Source organism: Lipophrys pholis (genome assembly GCF_963383615.2).
Source record: "Lipophrys pholis genome assembly, chromosome: 12".
NCBI lineage: Eukaryota > Metazoa > Chordata > Actinopteri > Blenniiformes > Blenniidae > Lipophrys > Lipophrys pholis.
In genome coordinates, this window is record NC_137641.1 from 8,076,255 (window position 1) to 8,093,931 (window position 17,677).

A 17,677-nucleotide genomic window follows, 5' to 3' on the forward strand; every position below is an offset into this window, starting at 1 on the left:
CTCTTTAGTTGCTCTCAGGATTGCCTGCACTCTGTATTGGTTGCTGAGAAAAGCTTTTCCAAACTAAAATTGATAAAACAAACTACCTGAGATCATCAATGGCCAGGAAAAGACTGTGGACTTGTGCTGCACTCAGAATGTGTCACATCTGTGTTGATGGATGTAAATTATTAGGCACTTCATTTTTGTTAAGACCAAACATTCCATGAGTGAAATGAGACATTCAGTCATTAATTTCACATGTATTGTGGTTAAAATCCTCATTTTATTGGAAGAGGGAGAGCGGAGCCGGCGCCGTTTCGCTCCGGTACCTTTAGGCGTGGGCCTCCGCCGCCTCCTCAGAACAACTTTGGGTTGGTGTCTTCCAGGTTCTACTTTGAAAATCCCACCAAATCACGGTAGGAAGCTCAGCGTTTTGTACCGTGAGTGAGTCGTGCTTTGTGGGTGTATTTTTGGTGTAAAGTGAGTTAAAGAGCAGAGTTCAGCAGGTAGTTCAGCTGTGTGAGTGAACCTGCGCCGAGTCACTCTACAACATGGCAGATGCTGCTCTGAGCTTCTTGTGGGTTTGTATTTAACCAATGTGTTGAGTTTATTAGTGTTTTCCTATGCCGTGTGTTGGATGTTTCAGACTGAAAGCAGATCTACACCACATTAGCACCGTGTTATATTAGCCATGAAGTCAGTTTAGATCCTGAAATAGACTTGGAAGAGATATCAACGTCTAACTGGGTTCATGCCTGATAGGAAATTGATGAGTGAGCGTGAAACGAGCCATCCTGCTGTACTTTAAGTGGACTGAACATTGTGAAGCAAACAAAAGGACCCTGAAGCAGAGACACATGTTATGAGCATGAGTTATGAGTTATGTTGATGACGAAGGATTTAATAATTGCTTTTAATAAATGAGAAGTACTTTTGGGAAGATGAATGATCGGTTTGTGTCAAACTTTAACTGTGTTTTCCACAAGAATTCTTGTTGAACCCAAGCTATGTTTGCAGATTTCTCAGTTTTATTTCATTTTTTCAATATTTCATTTATTTAAACTAAAAACTTAAAAAATGTTTTTTTATTTGTTTATTTTCTTTGTTTAAAGAAATCATGGTTATGTTCGTCAATTTTTTTTACCGAGTCAAAAATGTGTCAAACTACGATGTAACTCAAGTTGGTGCTTTTATTTTGTGGTTTGCTTTTGCTCATTTTGGGCACATTTGCACTTCTGCTTCCGTTTCGTCTGAAAGCGAAAAACATTAATCAGGATGATAGTTTACAGAGTGAAATATCTTTCCTGAATAAGTTCAGTCGCCCGGGTGCTTCGCGTAGAAAACGTCAAACAAAAGAAGTATGGTGTAAAAAACACATCTACAATTATTACAGCTGATAATGGATGCAACATTTGTCTGTAACCCTTCAGCATTAATGGTAAAGCTCAGAGGAGATTGAGGCGCATGAAGGGGCCCCGAATCAATGTTTGCATAGCGCCCCTCTGAGGCTTGGGCTGGCACTGCCTTCAGTCAAATTTCTCTACTAATGTAAACGTCACTTCAAATGAACTAACATGAGCACAAAGTGGAGTTTCGGACAAGCCCGATTTACGTGATCAATTATGTTCACCATAAAATGTTTATTTGCTCGACGTGCCGAACCTTTTGTGCCTCAGCCAGTCGAAGCCAATGACTTGAAATGAATTAATCTGGGCATGTGGAATAAAGGAACGATCGCACCCATGGAATAAATGAAGATAAACACACTTCATGTGGACTTTGGTTAACTAGAGTTGCTTGGTGACAGTTGAAGGATATTCAGGTTCTACTTGGTGTGGTTCTGGACCCACTGGCACAGCCGGACGCAGTAAGTCTGTGGACTGACAGTCGAGAAGGAACGACCGGGGTGTCTTAGCCTCTTCCACAAGTGCTCCAGCCTTTTCTTAAAACTGTAAACTGTGAAGATGTCAATGATCCCAATGAAGTAACGTTGCTCAGGGCCATCGATGACATGGAGAGGATTCTTTAAGTTTGGTAGTAATCGTCGGTTTTGGACTTTGAAGTCTGGTAGCTCAGCCGCATCGCTGCCCGGCCCTCCGTCACCCGGACTGGTCTGAAAAGCTCCACAGCCTGATGGACTCGCTGCATGTGGTACCTTTAAACCACTATCTGTTTCAGATGAAGGTAAGGTGCAGTCTTCTTCCGGGACTGCTCCAGGGACAGCAATAAGGCTTGCATGAACAGGGCTGGAGCCTGGATTCACAGACCTAAAATAATAAACGACAGGGACGACAATGAACCAACTATTCTGGAAGCTGCCGTGGGTTTGGTGTCGAAAGCAAAGTTGACTCTGAAGTAGCGAGTGATCAGTTTGAGACCAATGTACAGTATAATATATAGGCAGTACACACAAGATTGCCACCTCATATTTTTCTATTCCCCTTCAGGTGTCTTTGCCAGAAGTTACTCTGTTCTGGTCCTTGCCAGCTTGAGAAAACAAATGTCTCTGTTCTTGTGGAGTATGACTTCTCTTTCAGTCCCGGTCAGTCTTTGTAGTCGTTCTTGTCTGGATTCCTGTCTCGCTCCTGCCTCGGCACCATTCTGGTATTTATTGTAGATTGGTTTAGGTAGTCCTACGTTTGTCATTAATGATCATGATCTATTGTCTCTTAACCCTGATCTGTGATTGTGTCCTCTGTCCTTACACTCGGACTGTAAACCCGTTAGAAAGATTGAGGAAAATGACCTTTCCCCAAAAGATCTTTTGTGGAAGAAGATAGTTCTGTCGTTGGGTGCAAACTGGCCATCAGGAGCACATATGGTCTTTTAAAGTGAGCTACCTCTCCTTATTCTCTAATGAGGAAAGTGTTATAACCAAACTTTAGCGTAGCACTCATATCAAAGGTCCTGGATGAATGAAGAGTTGCTGGAATTGGTACTTTTTTAGAGAACTTAAATAACAGAACTTTTGAGAACGCCTGACTGTGGATTGAGTTTGAGGACTTCCCTGTGAGAGGTCACTTCCTGCGTAAGCGCAGTCTCCCAACAGACAAATATAGTACGGTTTTCTAACGGTATCAAAGTTTGGCTCACGAATCACAAGGTGCTCCAAAGACACTAACTTTTTGGTTCTCATGATGAGAGTAGCAAAGGAGAGGCTCTGGAAGCGCTCGTCGTGGTGTAGTGGTTGATGGGCCAGGAGAAGGCTGTAGTCCAACACGTTGAGCCTCCGGAGGAAGTGAGTGTCGATCTCCACCTGCCGGAAGAGCCAGGCCCGCTGACACTCTGCACACATGACACAACGCAGCACAGCGACCACAGCTGGAATTATTACCATGCAGAAAGTCACACGGGCCAGTTTGGTTCAGTTGGTATGATTGCACTGATCAGCCATAATATTAAAACCACATGCAGATTATCATGTATTGCAATAAGAGCTCTGTAAAGCCCTGATATAGCAACTTTCACATCAAGATAGATATAGACGAAAAGATGGAAGGACAGATAGCAGCGGCAGGCCTGCAGGGCCTGCAAGGCCTCCTCTGCACGCCTAAGAAATGTGTCTGAATCACAGATTGATGTTAATTATATTTTGTCCATAAATACTTACTTATACTAAATAATTCTAAATCTTTGTTCTGTTTCCTCTCATAGCTTCTACCCCAGTTGCGCTGCTTCCAGATGTGTAGTTTCATGTTAAAGCTTTTAACCAATCACATATCAGCCATCATCTGTTGCCAGTTCAAAGAAATCTGCCTGAGGTCTTCAGATAACGCTGCTGCTTCTGCCAATCAGAGTTGGTGATACCAGGGCCGTCTGGAAGGCTTCCGGTGACGCCGGCGTGATTACGCCCTCTGATTGGATAGTCAGAGTTTACTGGCCAGACCTAGCTAACTGCATCTGTAGCGAGATGCACGAGGAAAAATATAGTTGTGCTGATTTAATAGCAGTTTTGTCAACCTGCAATGGAGAAGGAGGTGAGAAAGAGATTTGGGTGTAGATTTATTGTTAAAACCATTTTCAAGGAGGACTTTTCAAAAGGTCAGTGAACGCACCGCAAGAGCATCAAGCTGGACCTTGCACACTACCAGCAACCTCCCGGTAGGATTCTGGATTATATTATCTACCGGACACAAGATTTCAACACCAAGAAAACGGTTTCATGTTTGTCTCCCTCCTCCACCCCCGGAAGTTTCAGGAATACCAGGAAAATGTCCTGCATGCAGCCTCTTTCAGCTGATCTCAGAGACACGGAGCACTTTGTCCCATTTAAGAACAGAACTGACTGTCATGTATACCAGGGATGATTTTGGAGGAACATCTCCCACTGATCTCTTTGACCCTCAGTAGAAGATCCTGAGTGAGAGCAAGAGGCAGCTTGAGTGGTGGTAGAAAAGGACTTCTTGATGGATTTTTGGTGAGTGAAATTATGCCATTTCCCTAAGTAATATTACAATTTAATGAGGTTATTAATTTTGCTTTTTTATTGCAGCTGAACTGCATTAGGAGAGTTTTGCACTTCGGGTTTATTTCAAAAGTAAAAGCATTTATTCTGGTTACATGAGTATCTATCTGTAATGCAACAGCTCTTTAAACTGCATTTCTGCATCATAACATGGTTTTTATGGCCATAAAAAGTTAATGAGGGGTGGATTGACTCAGACCAAGCACTACTGAAGGCCTCAGCCTGAAATGCATGGCACGCCACTAATAGCTGGTCTGTGTATGTATTGCACCGGTCCTCGCTGAGGTCACTGACCCTTTTCTCTGTCTTGGTGGAGTTAAAAAGCTGTGTGACATGAGGGAGGAAGGATTCCCTCAGTCTGTCACTGGAGCAGTCACTTGTGCCTTCCTCACTATTTTGTCCAGGCGTGTGGTGTCCTTCTTCATGACGCCCCAGTATCCAGGCCACCAGCTAGTCTGTTATCCAGACCACCTGGTAGTCCAGGATCCAGACCACCTGGTAGTCCAGTATCCAGGCCACCAGGTAGTCCAGTATCCAGGCCACCAGGTAGTCTGTTATCCAGGCCACCAGGTAGTCTGTTATCCAGGCCACCTGGTAGTCCAGTATCCAGGCCACCTGGTAGTCCAGGATCCAGGCCACATCCATCTCTGTTGGTTTCGATCCCAGGTTCGGGGCCTGGATGGTGTAAAAGGTGCCGGAGAAGTCCAGGAATGTGATTCTCACAGCACCACTGGGCCTGTCCAGGTGGGAGCGGGATCGACGGAGCATGTCGGGGCAGGGGTGGGCAAACTTTTTTGGCTCAGGTTCCAAACTGACTTTTAAAATTTGACAGAAGGGCCTGGTCAGCTCCAGATGCATGCATATCAAACGTAAACATTAAAAGAGGGAAGGGGCTTCTGCTCCAAGACCCACCGGGAGTATACGTGAAAGCTATTGCTATTGGTGGAAGATAGCCAGGCCATGTTTTCTAGTGCTGACCATCACTTGTTTTGTTTACTGTTTTCGATGGGTTCAGCATGGACACGTTTTGCAGCTTTACAGGCTGTGATTAGAATGTCTTTTATTAATTCATCCTGTAGCACTTCAACTTGTTTGATAACTTTCTGTCCAGCTCCATAGTATCGCATTTCATCCATGGCAAACGCAACCAAACAACCACAAAATCAATACCGTTTCCAGCAGATCGTTGTCGTATTAGCAGGGCCCAGGGCACCTTCATTTGGACACTCCTGTTTGCCTGTTATGTTACTGTTGATGTTACTCCTAATCAATCAGATGACAAATGCACGCAAACCCAAAGTACAATCTGTGGGCTCTCAGCAAATCAGGCGTATTATCAAAAATGCTGTTTTTCACATTAGTCTTTTTAATCCTGATATACCAATGTGAATCATGGCATCCAGAATAAGATGAGATGACAGCGAGTTTCCCTTGTGATCAATTGTCTCCCGGACATCTGTGATTAGTAATTACAAGGCCATGTGTTGAACCAGCCGGACGAGGATGTGATCTGTTACTGACAGCCCTGCTTTTATGACCATGTGACATGTGGTTCACAAGCTTCATGTTTCAACACTTTCACATTCAAGAACCGGCTGTTCATTTGCTGAATAACCGATCAAAACTACAGAGCCATGGGATGATCTGTTATTCAGTCTGTGGTTTTAATATTGCACAGTGTATTTTAGTACCGACACCAAATTTGGAAGAGTGTGACAGAAAGCGCAGGTAAACCTGACAGAATGAACCTGACAGAAGCCTTTCCTACCAGCAGAGAGTAGAATGCAAAACAAAGTGTCTAACAGATGCGTACCCAGAGTGATGAACTGGCCTTCAAAGTTGAGGTCTTTGAGAACCACAATGATGTGACTGCCCTCTGGCGCAGGCTCCGTCCATCGACTCACCTCACAACCCTTGATGTCGTACCTGGAGACACAGAAGCAAACACATCCAGCCTCACGAGCAGGTCGTACTGTAACTGCTGCAGCTCACGTTTGGTATTTCCTACCTGGCGTTGATTCGATCATCTGGGTAAAACACGCTCTGCATTACAATGAAGTACTTCTGCAAAGGTAAAAATAGATGTTTATGTTGCTTTATGATGTCTTCTAATCGGAGGGAATGATCGCACTCAAGTGGAAATCATACCTTCAGTCTGCGCGGGATTTTGATCTTGTGCACACCTGAAAACAGAATCTGCTAAATTATAATCACTTTTATTATATTTATGGTCAACATATTTGAACTTTTAATAAACAGTCATTTGGTCCTTGAATCTCATTTGGACTCAGCCCCTTATTGAAATTACTGTATTGGAATCTGTCGTCTCTTGAAGCATCCTGAAACAGTGAACCAGCTCTTAACCACACTTTATTACCATAAAAAAAACAAAAACAAACAACAACTTTATTCACAACTTTTCAGTTTAATACAAACATACACGGGTTACATGAATGAAAGTATCAAGTATATCAGGTCACAGTAATCAATCATGTCCAACAGTGACACTCAAAATGAAATTTGGATAAAGAAATGTTTGAATTAAGCATGACAAACAAAAAACAAACATAAACCAACCAACCAACCAACCAACCAACCAACCAACCAAACAAACAACCAACCAACCAACCAACCAACCAACCAACCAACCAACCAAACAAACAAACAAACAAACAAACAACCAACCAACCAACCAACCAACCAACCAACCAACCAACCAACCAACCAACCAACAAACAAACGGTTAGGCTCTAACCTGCTCAAGACACAGCAGGACCAAAACATATGACTCATAGGGGCGGAAGACTGTGCATCAGAAGTGTTAAATAAACTAGAGATTCAGGTCTTATATGATGTAATGAGTTTTATATGAGAGGTTTGTCCTCAAGAGGTCGAGAGTGCAAACGATCCTCGACTGGACAGGAAGGTGGTAGGGTTGGATATGTAGTGAAGTGCTTTGCTACAAAGCGACGGGCCTGTAATTACCTAAAAGAGTGAGATTTGAGGAAATCTAAATCCTTAATTAACAGTTTGAATGACAAAAATGACTTTTTAACCAACAAATCATAGAAATATACAATTCCTTTATTATGTCAGGTTTTAACCAGAATCACTCAGAGTTGGTAGAAATTAGGATTTGATGTGACTGAGGTACAGACAAGTGACTGTTTAAAGCGAAAATTCTATGACATTGAAACCAAATATCATGAGAGTTACATGATATTACATCACCGGTGATTGGTAAGACATGGTTGCAATGGGGGATGGAATTTTGTTCTATAGTGGACGAAGGTGGGCCAGTGCCTTCTCTAAATACACAAATCCAAGTGGATATTTTCACATTATTATCAGTAGTACATGGAGTTTGAAAGGGCTAATCTCCCCTCATGGACTCGGCCTCCGTCTCCACCCTCTGGCTCGACTCCGACCTTTTGGGCTCGGCCTCCGCCCTCATGGGTTTGGCCTCCAGCTCCGCCCTCTGGCTCGTCTCTGCCCTCAGGGAATTGGCCTCCGCCGTCGAACTCGTCTCTGCGTCGGCTGATGCTTCTGCTGCTCTCTGGCGCCTCACCGTGGCAAGGCTGGCCGCTGCAGCTCCTGCCATCGCTGATGCAGGTGTGTGTGGGGATCGCCTCTGCTCCGTCCTGTGCGGGGTCGGGGGGTTGCGCATCGAGTCTTGGGTCCGTGAGTCGGCTCCCATAAGATGACCAGAGAGGCGGGCAGATGTTTCTGCCAGCAGCAGTGGCCTGCCAGCTGATGCTTGGCGTCACACGCAGCATTCGGGTGTAGCAGCCGTCCAAGGGCTTTTCAGCTGTAGATATTAGCTTCCAGCACTCGGAGCCATGCAGGAGTATCGATTTCACTGTGGTCTCTGAGGACAATGTTGATTTCCAGACGTTGGACATGGAATGTAGGGCCTGCCAGGCCAGAGCTTTATTATTCTTGATGTGCCGCTCACTAGCGTTAACCCAGGAGTCCAGATACTTGAAGTCGTCCCCCTCCTCGAGAGCCTTCCCATTGTTAGTATTGAGAGTATACGGAGGAAGTACATTGCAAGATGTTGTCCTATGTTGTTTGATATCAGCGCAATGTCATCAGCAAAGTCTAGATCTGTGATGGCGATCTCTGGATTTCTACCAGAGCGTCTCGGTGTCACTTTGAAACCGAGTCTAGATTCCCCGCCGCTGATCACTTTGGGAAGTGCATTCAAATCAGATCCAGAGTCACAGACCCAGATTTCTGTCACCAACGTGAACAATGAAATAGTTTGAATGTTTTCTAATGGAATGTTTGGCCGTGGTGAATATCTCCAAACTTAATTTTACACCACACTGAAAATGTATTGAAAATCTTGACGGTGCCCCAAAATATCCGCGATGGCACAAAAACGTGTTGAGAAACAAGCCCAGAAATATTCTAAATGAACGAGTGTACTTGCATAGTAATGTAAATGTGTGTGTTTGGAGGTGCCGAGACAGCTGACTCAGATGAATTGAAATTACATTTATTGAAAATATAGTAATTCAATTTTTCTTATTTCTGAGAGAATCTTTAACCCTTAGCAACAGTGATCTTCATTTTGTTCATTTAAAGAACTTTCTGCTGAGGATGTGAGGTTTGCTAAACACACCAGTCAACCCAGTCTCAGTCCAAATTGCGTAATACTTGTTTGTCCACGGTGCAAAAACGTTGCCATTTCACAAAACAGCTCTGAAGTTGTGACATGGGTACGTTTCATCTGCTTTTCTGCAGGCAGACGTCAGGTCATGTGACTGCCGGCGTGAAGAAAAAGATGGTGGACATCCCTTCTGTAATTGGTGGAAATTGATAGATTTCAAGATAGCTTGTGCCTTTAGCTTTGTTCCGATAACTTTTCTCGCGACCATTGTACACTTAATTTTCATAGCATCCATTCGATATTTTTCGGTGAACGTACATGATTTCAGGTTTCTCAGTTTTCAGTTTTCTAAAATAAACCTACAGGTTTTTTTTTTTGAAATTCACAGCACATGCTCCTCTGGGGCCTTGGATTGTGTGAGTAAAATTCTGTGTAGGTACAGTAGCTCAAGTAGAAATACCAGAACCTGAATTTTATTGCTCTGAAAAAGCTCTAAGAAGATACAAACCCTGATTTTCCCAAATTTCATGAAGCCTAACATTTTTCCCTTTTAACCTATAAGTAAAAATTTTACTCTGTTGTTCTGCCGTCGCTAAGGACCACGTCCGTTGTGGTTAGTGGTGGATCATATGAAAATAAAATTTGTAGCGAGAAAAGTTGTCAAAACAAAGCAAAAGGCAGAAGATATCTTAAAACATAGCAATTTCCACCAAAAAGAGAAAGAATGTTCTTTTCTTCATGTGAGCTGAAGTCTGGCTGCAGAAAAGAAAAGGCAAACGAAACCCACATGTCACAACTTCAGAGCGGTTTTGTGAAATGACAATGTTTTTCAGCTGTAGACAAACAGCTTTTACACAATTGGTGAGTGAGACCGGGTTGGACAGAGCAGAGCAAGTGGTGTCAAATTGCTCAACAAGCCGTTTCCAGTGTGTAGCTCGAATTTGGACGTTAGGTAATCTGATCCTCTGATCGAAAACATGCGAATGAATTTGTTTTAGAGCCCGAACATAGACAGAAAGCAATGATGAACCATCTCTGAGGAGAATTCCCCCCGAAACCCACTCGCCACACACACCCTTAAAAACACTGTCAAACCCTGTTTCAAAAATAACTTCAACCATGTGTTTATGTTTATGTGTGTGTGTGTGTACGTGCAGTACCTAGGAACTTGACCAGTAGTGAATGTGGGTATTTCTTGAAATGATCCATGTAGATCTTCAGGTTTGCTAGAAGGAATTTGATTTCTCTTTTGTTCTGGGTCTTTAAAAAGAAGCGCTTGTCGTTTCTAGAAGGTTAAAGAACAACACAAGTCAAAACGCATTCAACAACACAGCAAATTAAAACAGCATATTTTATTACTCCATGAATAGCTGTTTTCTCTGACATTAGAAAAAAAAACCAGAAACAAATGAATTGGCGATGTTGATTAAAGAACAGCCAATATGTGTTGAGCTAGAAACAGATTTTACAGAGAAACTCGACGGGACCGATCATCAAATCACTGACATCTCATCTCTGCAGTTACAGGAGCTCCAATACAAAGATTTAAAATCAATCTCTGACTTTACAGTTTCCTGTATTGACAGGTTGTCATCCGCAGCATTTTGCTACCAGTTGAAATTACATTTATTTTACGGTCCATTTCAGACGTCTTCAAACTATAGCCCATCAGCCAAATGCCACCCTGTAGTGATTTATATTTCTTCTGTAGAACATTCTATAAACATAATGGAATCTTGTCCTCCTGACTCCTCACTGTGTAGACTTTGTGAGTGCAGAACACACTAAAGTACTTCAGTGAAATGTTTCTGTCTGTACTTTTTCCCTCAGACACAAACATGTGGACCCTCCTGTTTGATTCTTTGATTAATGAGGTGATACAAATAATTATGCAGATAGTTTACTAGATTTTGGAAGTGTCTTTCTGGATTTGACTAATTACGTTCACTTTTCATTCTTCCTGGATCAGAAAGGTTTTGGATTAGGAGTCGAGTTACACCTGAAGCCCACTGCACGGGTCTGCTGAACATGAAACACACAAATGTAAACTCGACATACAGATCATTGAGTGCCACACTGATCAGCCACAACATTATGACCACTCTCAATTTGAGACGAATGACTTTGTTTATCTCAGATCCTCTCAGTTGGCGAGTGTTGATATGCTAGAAGTGGAAAGAAAATGGACAAACGTAAGGATCTGAGCAACTTTGATCGTGACAGCTCAAAACTGCAGCTTTTGGAGGGATTCAGGGCGGTGAGACTGATCCTCTTCTAGCAGCAGTTCAGTGCAATTGGATGTTAACCTGCACCGCCACATCATCTCCGGCCTCTTTTTGAGGCTTCTGCTCGAAACATTACATACCCAAAATGAAAAGACTCCACCCCTGCAACCACGAGGTGCATTTCAAATAATTCTGGTGTCACAGTAAAGAGAACACTTGTGAGATGTGTTCAGAGGTGTGTCAGTATATATGCAACTGGGTCAGAGTAAATGAAGATGGCACACAGCATTAAGGAAAGATTTTATTTCTGCCTAAAATGTTTTTACACTTTTAGAATGTATATCCCCGTCTGGGCGCCGTCCGGGCCCGCTGATGTCCCGGGATGTTGGGACGAGTCTCCTCACATAAAGTTCCAGCCACAGCCAGTGGGCAAACCTCTCACGCACAAATGCACGCACGTGACATTTTAAATTTGTCATGCACCAAACTATGTATCTTACATATATGTGACTGCTGGCGTCTATTATATCTAAATAGTTGAAAACACTTTGGGGCTTTTTTTTTTTCCTTTGACTCCATCATATTTCAATACATGCAATATGTCAGACACCTATATCGACCCTCTATCGAGTCAATAGAATTGAGTTGTGGTACCCAAGTCCCGCCCAATAACCACCATTGACTAATCACAAGGAAGTTAATGCACTTTGATCCAGTCTCAGGATTCATGAGGTATCTCAAATGAATAATCAATTTCCTTCTCTCCTGTGAAGAGTGATTTGAATAGCAGAGGGAGATCCATATGATCCACGCATCCTCCCAGCGTCACAGTACCATAGATATAAACAATGAATCCAGCACAGCATCATGTCTCTATGTCGAATGGTCCAAAGAGGAAATTTAATACTTTTGAGAGTTTATGCCAATTGTTTGAGTTGGGTAAATCAGACTTTTTCTGGTACCTACAGATTCGCCACTTCTTTTTCCTGGAAATAGGGTGTGCTGATTCAGTTGAACCATCAACAGTAATACAGATCATTAATGATGCGTATAATTCAAAAAATCCCAAAGCCATTGTAGGCAATCTACATCAGGGTCTCACTTCATTGAACAAAAACTCTGTTTTTATAAAGCAGTGCTGGGAAAAAGATAATAAATTAATAATAGAAGAAGAGTTTGGCTCACTCTGTGTTCTACCACTAACTCTTTTTTTGGGAAAGATTTTTGTTAGAAAAATCTGATGCATTTTTCTATGACTCCCAACCAAAAATCCAAACTCCGTGGGTCCCAGAGTTTTTGCTGGAGGGAATGTGGATTGGCTTCAGTGGACAAGGCCCATATTTTTTGGTCATGTCCACAATGACAACAAATACTTTGGGCCTGAAACCAGAAACTATCTTTTACCTTCCTTTATCACTGTATAATCCCCAGCACCCTCTGTAAAGGTGGGAAATACCTCCTGAAGTTCTTTATGGCCGCAGAAAGCTATAACAGAGTGCTGACTTCAGAGGTCTCCTCCTCCGACTGCCCTTCTTCATAATATAATCAACACCATCCGATTAATGGAAAAGATGACATTCTCTCTTCGACTCCGGTAAGAAAAAAGGGAAAACACTGGGAAAAATGTAATTGTTTTAGCCAGAATGACTCCTAACAATAAAGTATTTGGTACTCTGTGAAACTTTATTTACAAAAGTTACTCTTTGCGTTGGACTACTGTAATTAGATTTTTTCCCCAGACCCCAACCTGTTTTCCCATTTATTTATTTATTTATTTATTTATTTATTTATTTATTTATTTATTTATTTATTTATTTAGTTATTTAGTTATTTATTCTCGTTGTTTTTATTGTTTGTGTGTTTCTCTTTTCCCATTTTGTTGTTTATTGAAAAAAAAAAGAATAAATAAAAAATATGACATTTCATCCGAAAACAGCAAAGCTAAGACTGACTTTATGTTTCTCGCTGTAAACAAGTGATTTTTTTTTTGATTTTTTTTAACTTTAGTCTTCTATGTCCTCTTGTTCACTGAGTTCTGCTCATAAACAGTCACCAGTGGTGTTGCTGGAATCGTCTCAGTCAGCTTTCATTTGATACCTTGTTTGGGCATTTAGCAAGACAAAGCAAAGCACTCTTGAAGAAAATGAGGGGAAAGGTTTGACTAGGTGATGCTATACAGATTTGAATATTTGAGAATTCATTTGCTTGATGTTAGAGTTGTGTTCATTGTGTGATAAAATAGCTTATATGTGTTTGTAGCTCAGTTTGTCCCGGTAATTTGATGAGAAACACGACTATATTCCTAAAGAAATGCACGGATTATGGATTTTCTAACGAGCGTGCCTCCACGGCCCCCAATTGAAGAGGTCTGGGGTGGGACAGACTGGTATGACTGTGAACTCTGTGAGAGTGAAGTGTGTGTATGAGCGACTGTTTCTTTTGGAGCTTCGAGAGAATGTCTGTTGAACATCTGTTGAACATCTGCTTAGGGTGCTGGGTGAGTTTGGACTACTACACCGAAAACACCAGATGAAACATCTGTGGCCAAGCCTGGAGCAACACCCCAGAGGAAACACTGAAAACACTGACGGTGGTCTGGTCATGTACATTAGTATTAGCTTTAGTTCCTGACTGTAATATGCCGGCCATTCTATTTGACTGCAGTCATAATAATGATGTTGTCTATGAACCACCAGCACCAACATGACGAAGGCCAAGGCAGAGCTTTACAACCACATCAGTGGGCCGCAGAAGGATAATCCTGATGCCTTTTTCACATCAACTGGCAGCTTCAACCAGGCAAGTCTCACATCTGTTCTGCCTAAATATTACCAACATGTGGGGAGCAGGTCAACACCTCTAAGGTCCTGGGAGCACACCACACTGATGACCTGTCCTTCTCCATTAAACCACCAAAAAGCAGGACTCCCTCCACCACTCCTCATCACACTTTACAGGGGCACCACTGAAAACATCTTGACTCACAGCTTCACATCCTTGTTTGGCAGCTGCAGGTCCCAGGACAAACGACAGCCCATCAGGATTGTAAAGACAACAGCAAAATTATTAGTGCCCCTCCCCTTATCCCCATACGCAGATCAACCTCCATCATCAATTACCCCCACCACCTCTCTCAGGGCCTGTCCTCCTGCCTACCACCTGACAAGAGGTACAGGAACATCCACTGCAGGACTAGCAGGATGTAGAACAGCTTCTTTGCACAAGCTGTGAGACTGATCATCTGATCTAAAGAGGCCCTGCCTCAACCCTGCAGGATTTAAAAGATCTGCTGTTAACATGTTGATACCAGGTCCTGTACAGTTCGTGTCTCGACAAGGATGGTTTGGCAGCAAAAGAGCGTATGTGGAAAATATATATATTTTTTAATCATACTTTGTTAATCACATGGGAAAATTCCCTTTTTTCCGCATTGACCCATCCTATTTCCAGAATGCATTGGGAGGATCGAACACGCAAACTTCCAAACCCAAGTCTGCCTCTATGGCACTGGCCCGTGTTGGTCATGATGCTGTGGCTGATGTGGACATGGGCGTTTGGACTTGTAAGCCAATCGAACAACAGTGCGTGTGAATGGTGACTCACGTCAGAAAGAAGTCGGCTTTGCTCTTGGAGTTGCTGATGAACTGAAGGTAGCAGGTTTCAGAGCAGAGTGACTGCTGATACTCCTGCTCTGTCATTCCCAAAGAGCTTCTCAAGCTGGAAAACACTGGGCCTGCATATGTATCCATTGTGAAATCCTATAATCAGAAGAAGATAGCATGAGCTGGTGAAGCCTTTAATGTGTTTGCTGTTAGTTGTTGGCTAACAATCGTCACCTACCTCGTGAATCTGTGAGGTCTTTATTCTGAAGTCTTTATCTGACAGTTCAATCTAGGGAAAGAGACCGATAAGAGATGTTATTGAGACTCACAATATACAGGAACCATGCTTATGTTTTAGTTCCATAAGATGTGTTGTACAAAGCGTTCAGGGAGGACATCACTGCCCTGCACAGAACTATGACCTTAACATCATGAAGTCTGTCTGGGGAAAACACCAAGACCTCCTGAAGCTAATGAAGAATTCCACTAAGTTCTCAAAGACAAACCTTCCCCTTTGGTCACTTTGCTTGAAAGCACCACCCTCAGAACTGATTCCCATCCCACAGCCATAAGGACTGCCGTTCTCTTTCAAGAATATGCTGACATGTGCATATTGCTTGAAAGCTGTCTTTGCCATCCAGGTTTCCTTGCTGGCAGTGTTTTAAAGTGTAGCAGACTCTTGAAGGGATAACATGGAAAGAATCTTCCAGAATCCCTAGATGTCAGACATGACGATCGGCAATGAGCAGGTAAATGTGCACTTTCTACTCGATATACCCCCATTCTTCACACGCGTCTTCACACGGCTTTGAAACACGTTAAAGTCAAGCAATCCTCTCACTGTAACAGACTATCAATGTCAATATGATTGTTTAAGCTGCAACCTTTACTGAAATTCTCAACATATTTTGTACTGGTCTAATTGTGTCGATACAAACGTTTGAAATGCACTCCAAGCTAAGTAAAAGAGGACCTATGACCGAAACTCTGATCCGGCCTGCTCAACACGCTAAAGCCCAGATGCGTGGTGATTCGCAGTGTCTAAGTAGTCCATCTTCGGGTGTAAATGTCTGTCTGTTCCATAATGGAAACTGACCATAGTCTCTGCTCGCACAGAGTTATTGCGGGCGGTATCTTGGCAATCAACAAAAATAATCATAAAAACCAACAACTGATTCATGCTGAAAGTGTCATTAGCAATGGATGATGGATCAATACCATGTTTTAACTTGAATAATTCATATTCGCAGCAGGCTGGAGCTAATCCCACTTTACTGTGGACCCAGGCAAGAGACTGAGCCAGCTGCCCTCATTTGAGCTTCATGGACTGGGAACAACAGACCTGTCCTGGCTGCCAACTGCAGCCTCGCTGTCAGCAGCAGCTCATCACAGAAGAAAATGTCTGAACTTTGAGATGAAACTGAAAGAAAATTCCATTGTAATGACAGAGGAATGACTAATTATTACATGTGTATTTATTGATAGATATTGCTTCAGGTGGTTGTTGGATGATCTACCATTAAGATAATCCATAATACAAAATAACTCACATGCAGGAATATAAACAATATGTCAGGGAGCCTGATTCAGTTCAGATCTAAAGGTATTAAATGTTTTGTTTCATTCTGCTGCAATGTTCTTAAAGGAGACATATCATGCTTTTAAATCCTTCCTTTTTACATATAAATCATACAGTTGTGGTCTATACAACGCGAAACTGCAATGCTTGGGTCTGAATTCCTCATTATTATAGCTCCACAGGCCCCTTTTCAACCCCTTTTCTGATGTGCTTCTGAGAGCAACTCGTTTTGGGGCGGTCTCTTCAAATGCAAATGAGACACTTCATACCCCGCCTCTTCTCCAGGTTGCAGAGGTCACACTCGGTTCAACGTCACCCTGTTCGGCCATCTTTGTAGTTTGATAGAACAGATACAATTATCTAGCGGCGCAGAAACTTTATATTCACACATTATTTACAAAATGTCAACAACGGAAGATTTGTCCATCCAGCCATACATGTTGGAGCCAGAGTCGGACCCGGCGGAGCGAGATGAAAATGACGATGATGCACCTACAGAACAACGTCTTCATATGGATGTAACGCAATGGTGTGTTACTATATTTACACTAACTTCTCCATCCATGCCCACTACTACAATACTGCCTGTATTACAACGACTATTTAACACAGAAGTTACATTATAATCTAAAACGAGCACACAGCGCTAACATATGAAGACGGTGCAACTGCTAATGCTAACAAAACAATGACAGGGACGTCTTATCATCACACTTTTTAGCGTTATATACAGCTTACCGAAGTGCTCTGTTCGTCGTCTCCATAGATAGAAGGAACTGACCGCTCAATCAGACCAAGTCTTTCGGCAAATCCTTCTTTATACTGGCGGAGGTTGTTGAAGCAGTCGTCCTTAAAGTGATTCGCGCACACAAAAATGACCTTACCCACAGATGTGGGTACATTTCTGTGAAAAATAAAACTCAACCAGGCACTTCGAAAAGGTTCTGATGCTGGGAGACGGTGTAACGAAGCTTGTGGGTTACTACATCCAACAACCGAACATTTCGACTTATCCTCTCGTAACTTCGGTTGGACTACAAAATCGCAGCGAGAAACAAAAATGGCGGATTGCTCGAAATGTCGATGTCCTAATTTGGCAGTTCCGCTGAGAATACTGTGACGTCATTGTTCAAAAAACGTAATAGAGAATAGAAAAATCGAAACCGATCGCAAAATATGACCAAAACAGAATATAAAGATATCAACGGA

The 17,677-nt window shown here is 42.5% G+C and overlaps 1 protein-coding gene across 1 annotated transcript in view; it reads right to left on the bottom strand.

The window, feature by feature from the left end:
* Positions 1–247: 247 nt before the first annotated feature.
* The window catches only part of pip5kl1 (phosphatidylinositol-4-phosphate 5-kinase-like 1), a 34,030-nt gene continuing 16,600 nt past the window's right edge, over positions 248–17,677 (bottom strand). Inside the window, exons 3-10 of the mRNA XM_080476292.1 lie at positions 15,128–15,178; positions 14,891–15,045; positions 10,223–10,347; positions 6,596–6,630; positions 6,456–6,511; positions 6,261–6,373; positions 3,105–3,267; positions 248–2,249 (exon numbers count right to left, since the gene is read on the bottom strand). Of these exons, the coding sequence (XP_080332418.1) occupies positions 1,808–2,249; positions 3,105–3,267; positions 6,261–6,373; positions 6,456–6,511; positions 6,596–6,630; positions 10,223–10,347; positions 14,891–15,045; positions 15,128–15,178 (1,140 nt within the window). The 3' untranslated portion in view covers positions 248–1,807. The remainder of the gene's footprint in view (positions 2,250–3,104; positions 3,268–6,260; positions 6,374–6,455; positions 6,512–6,595; positions 6,631–10,222; positions 10,348–14,890; positions 15,046–15,127; positions 15,179–17,677) is intronic.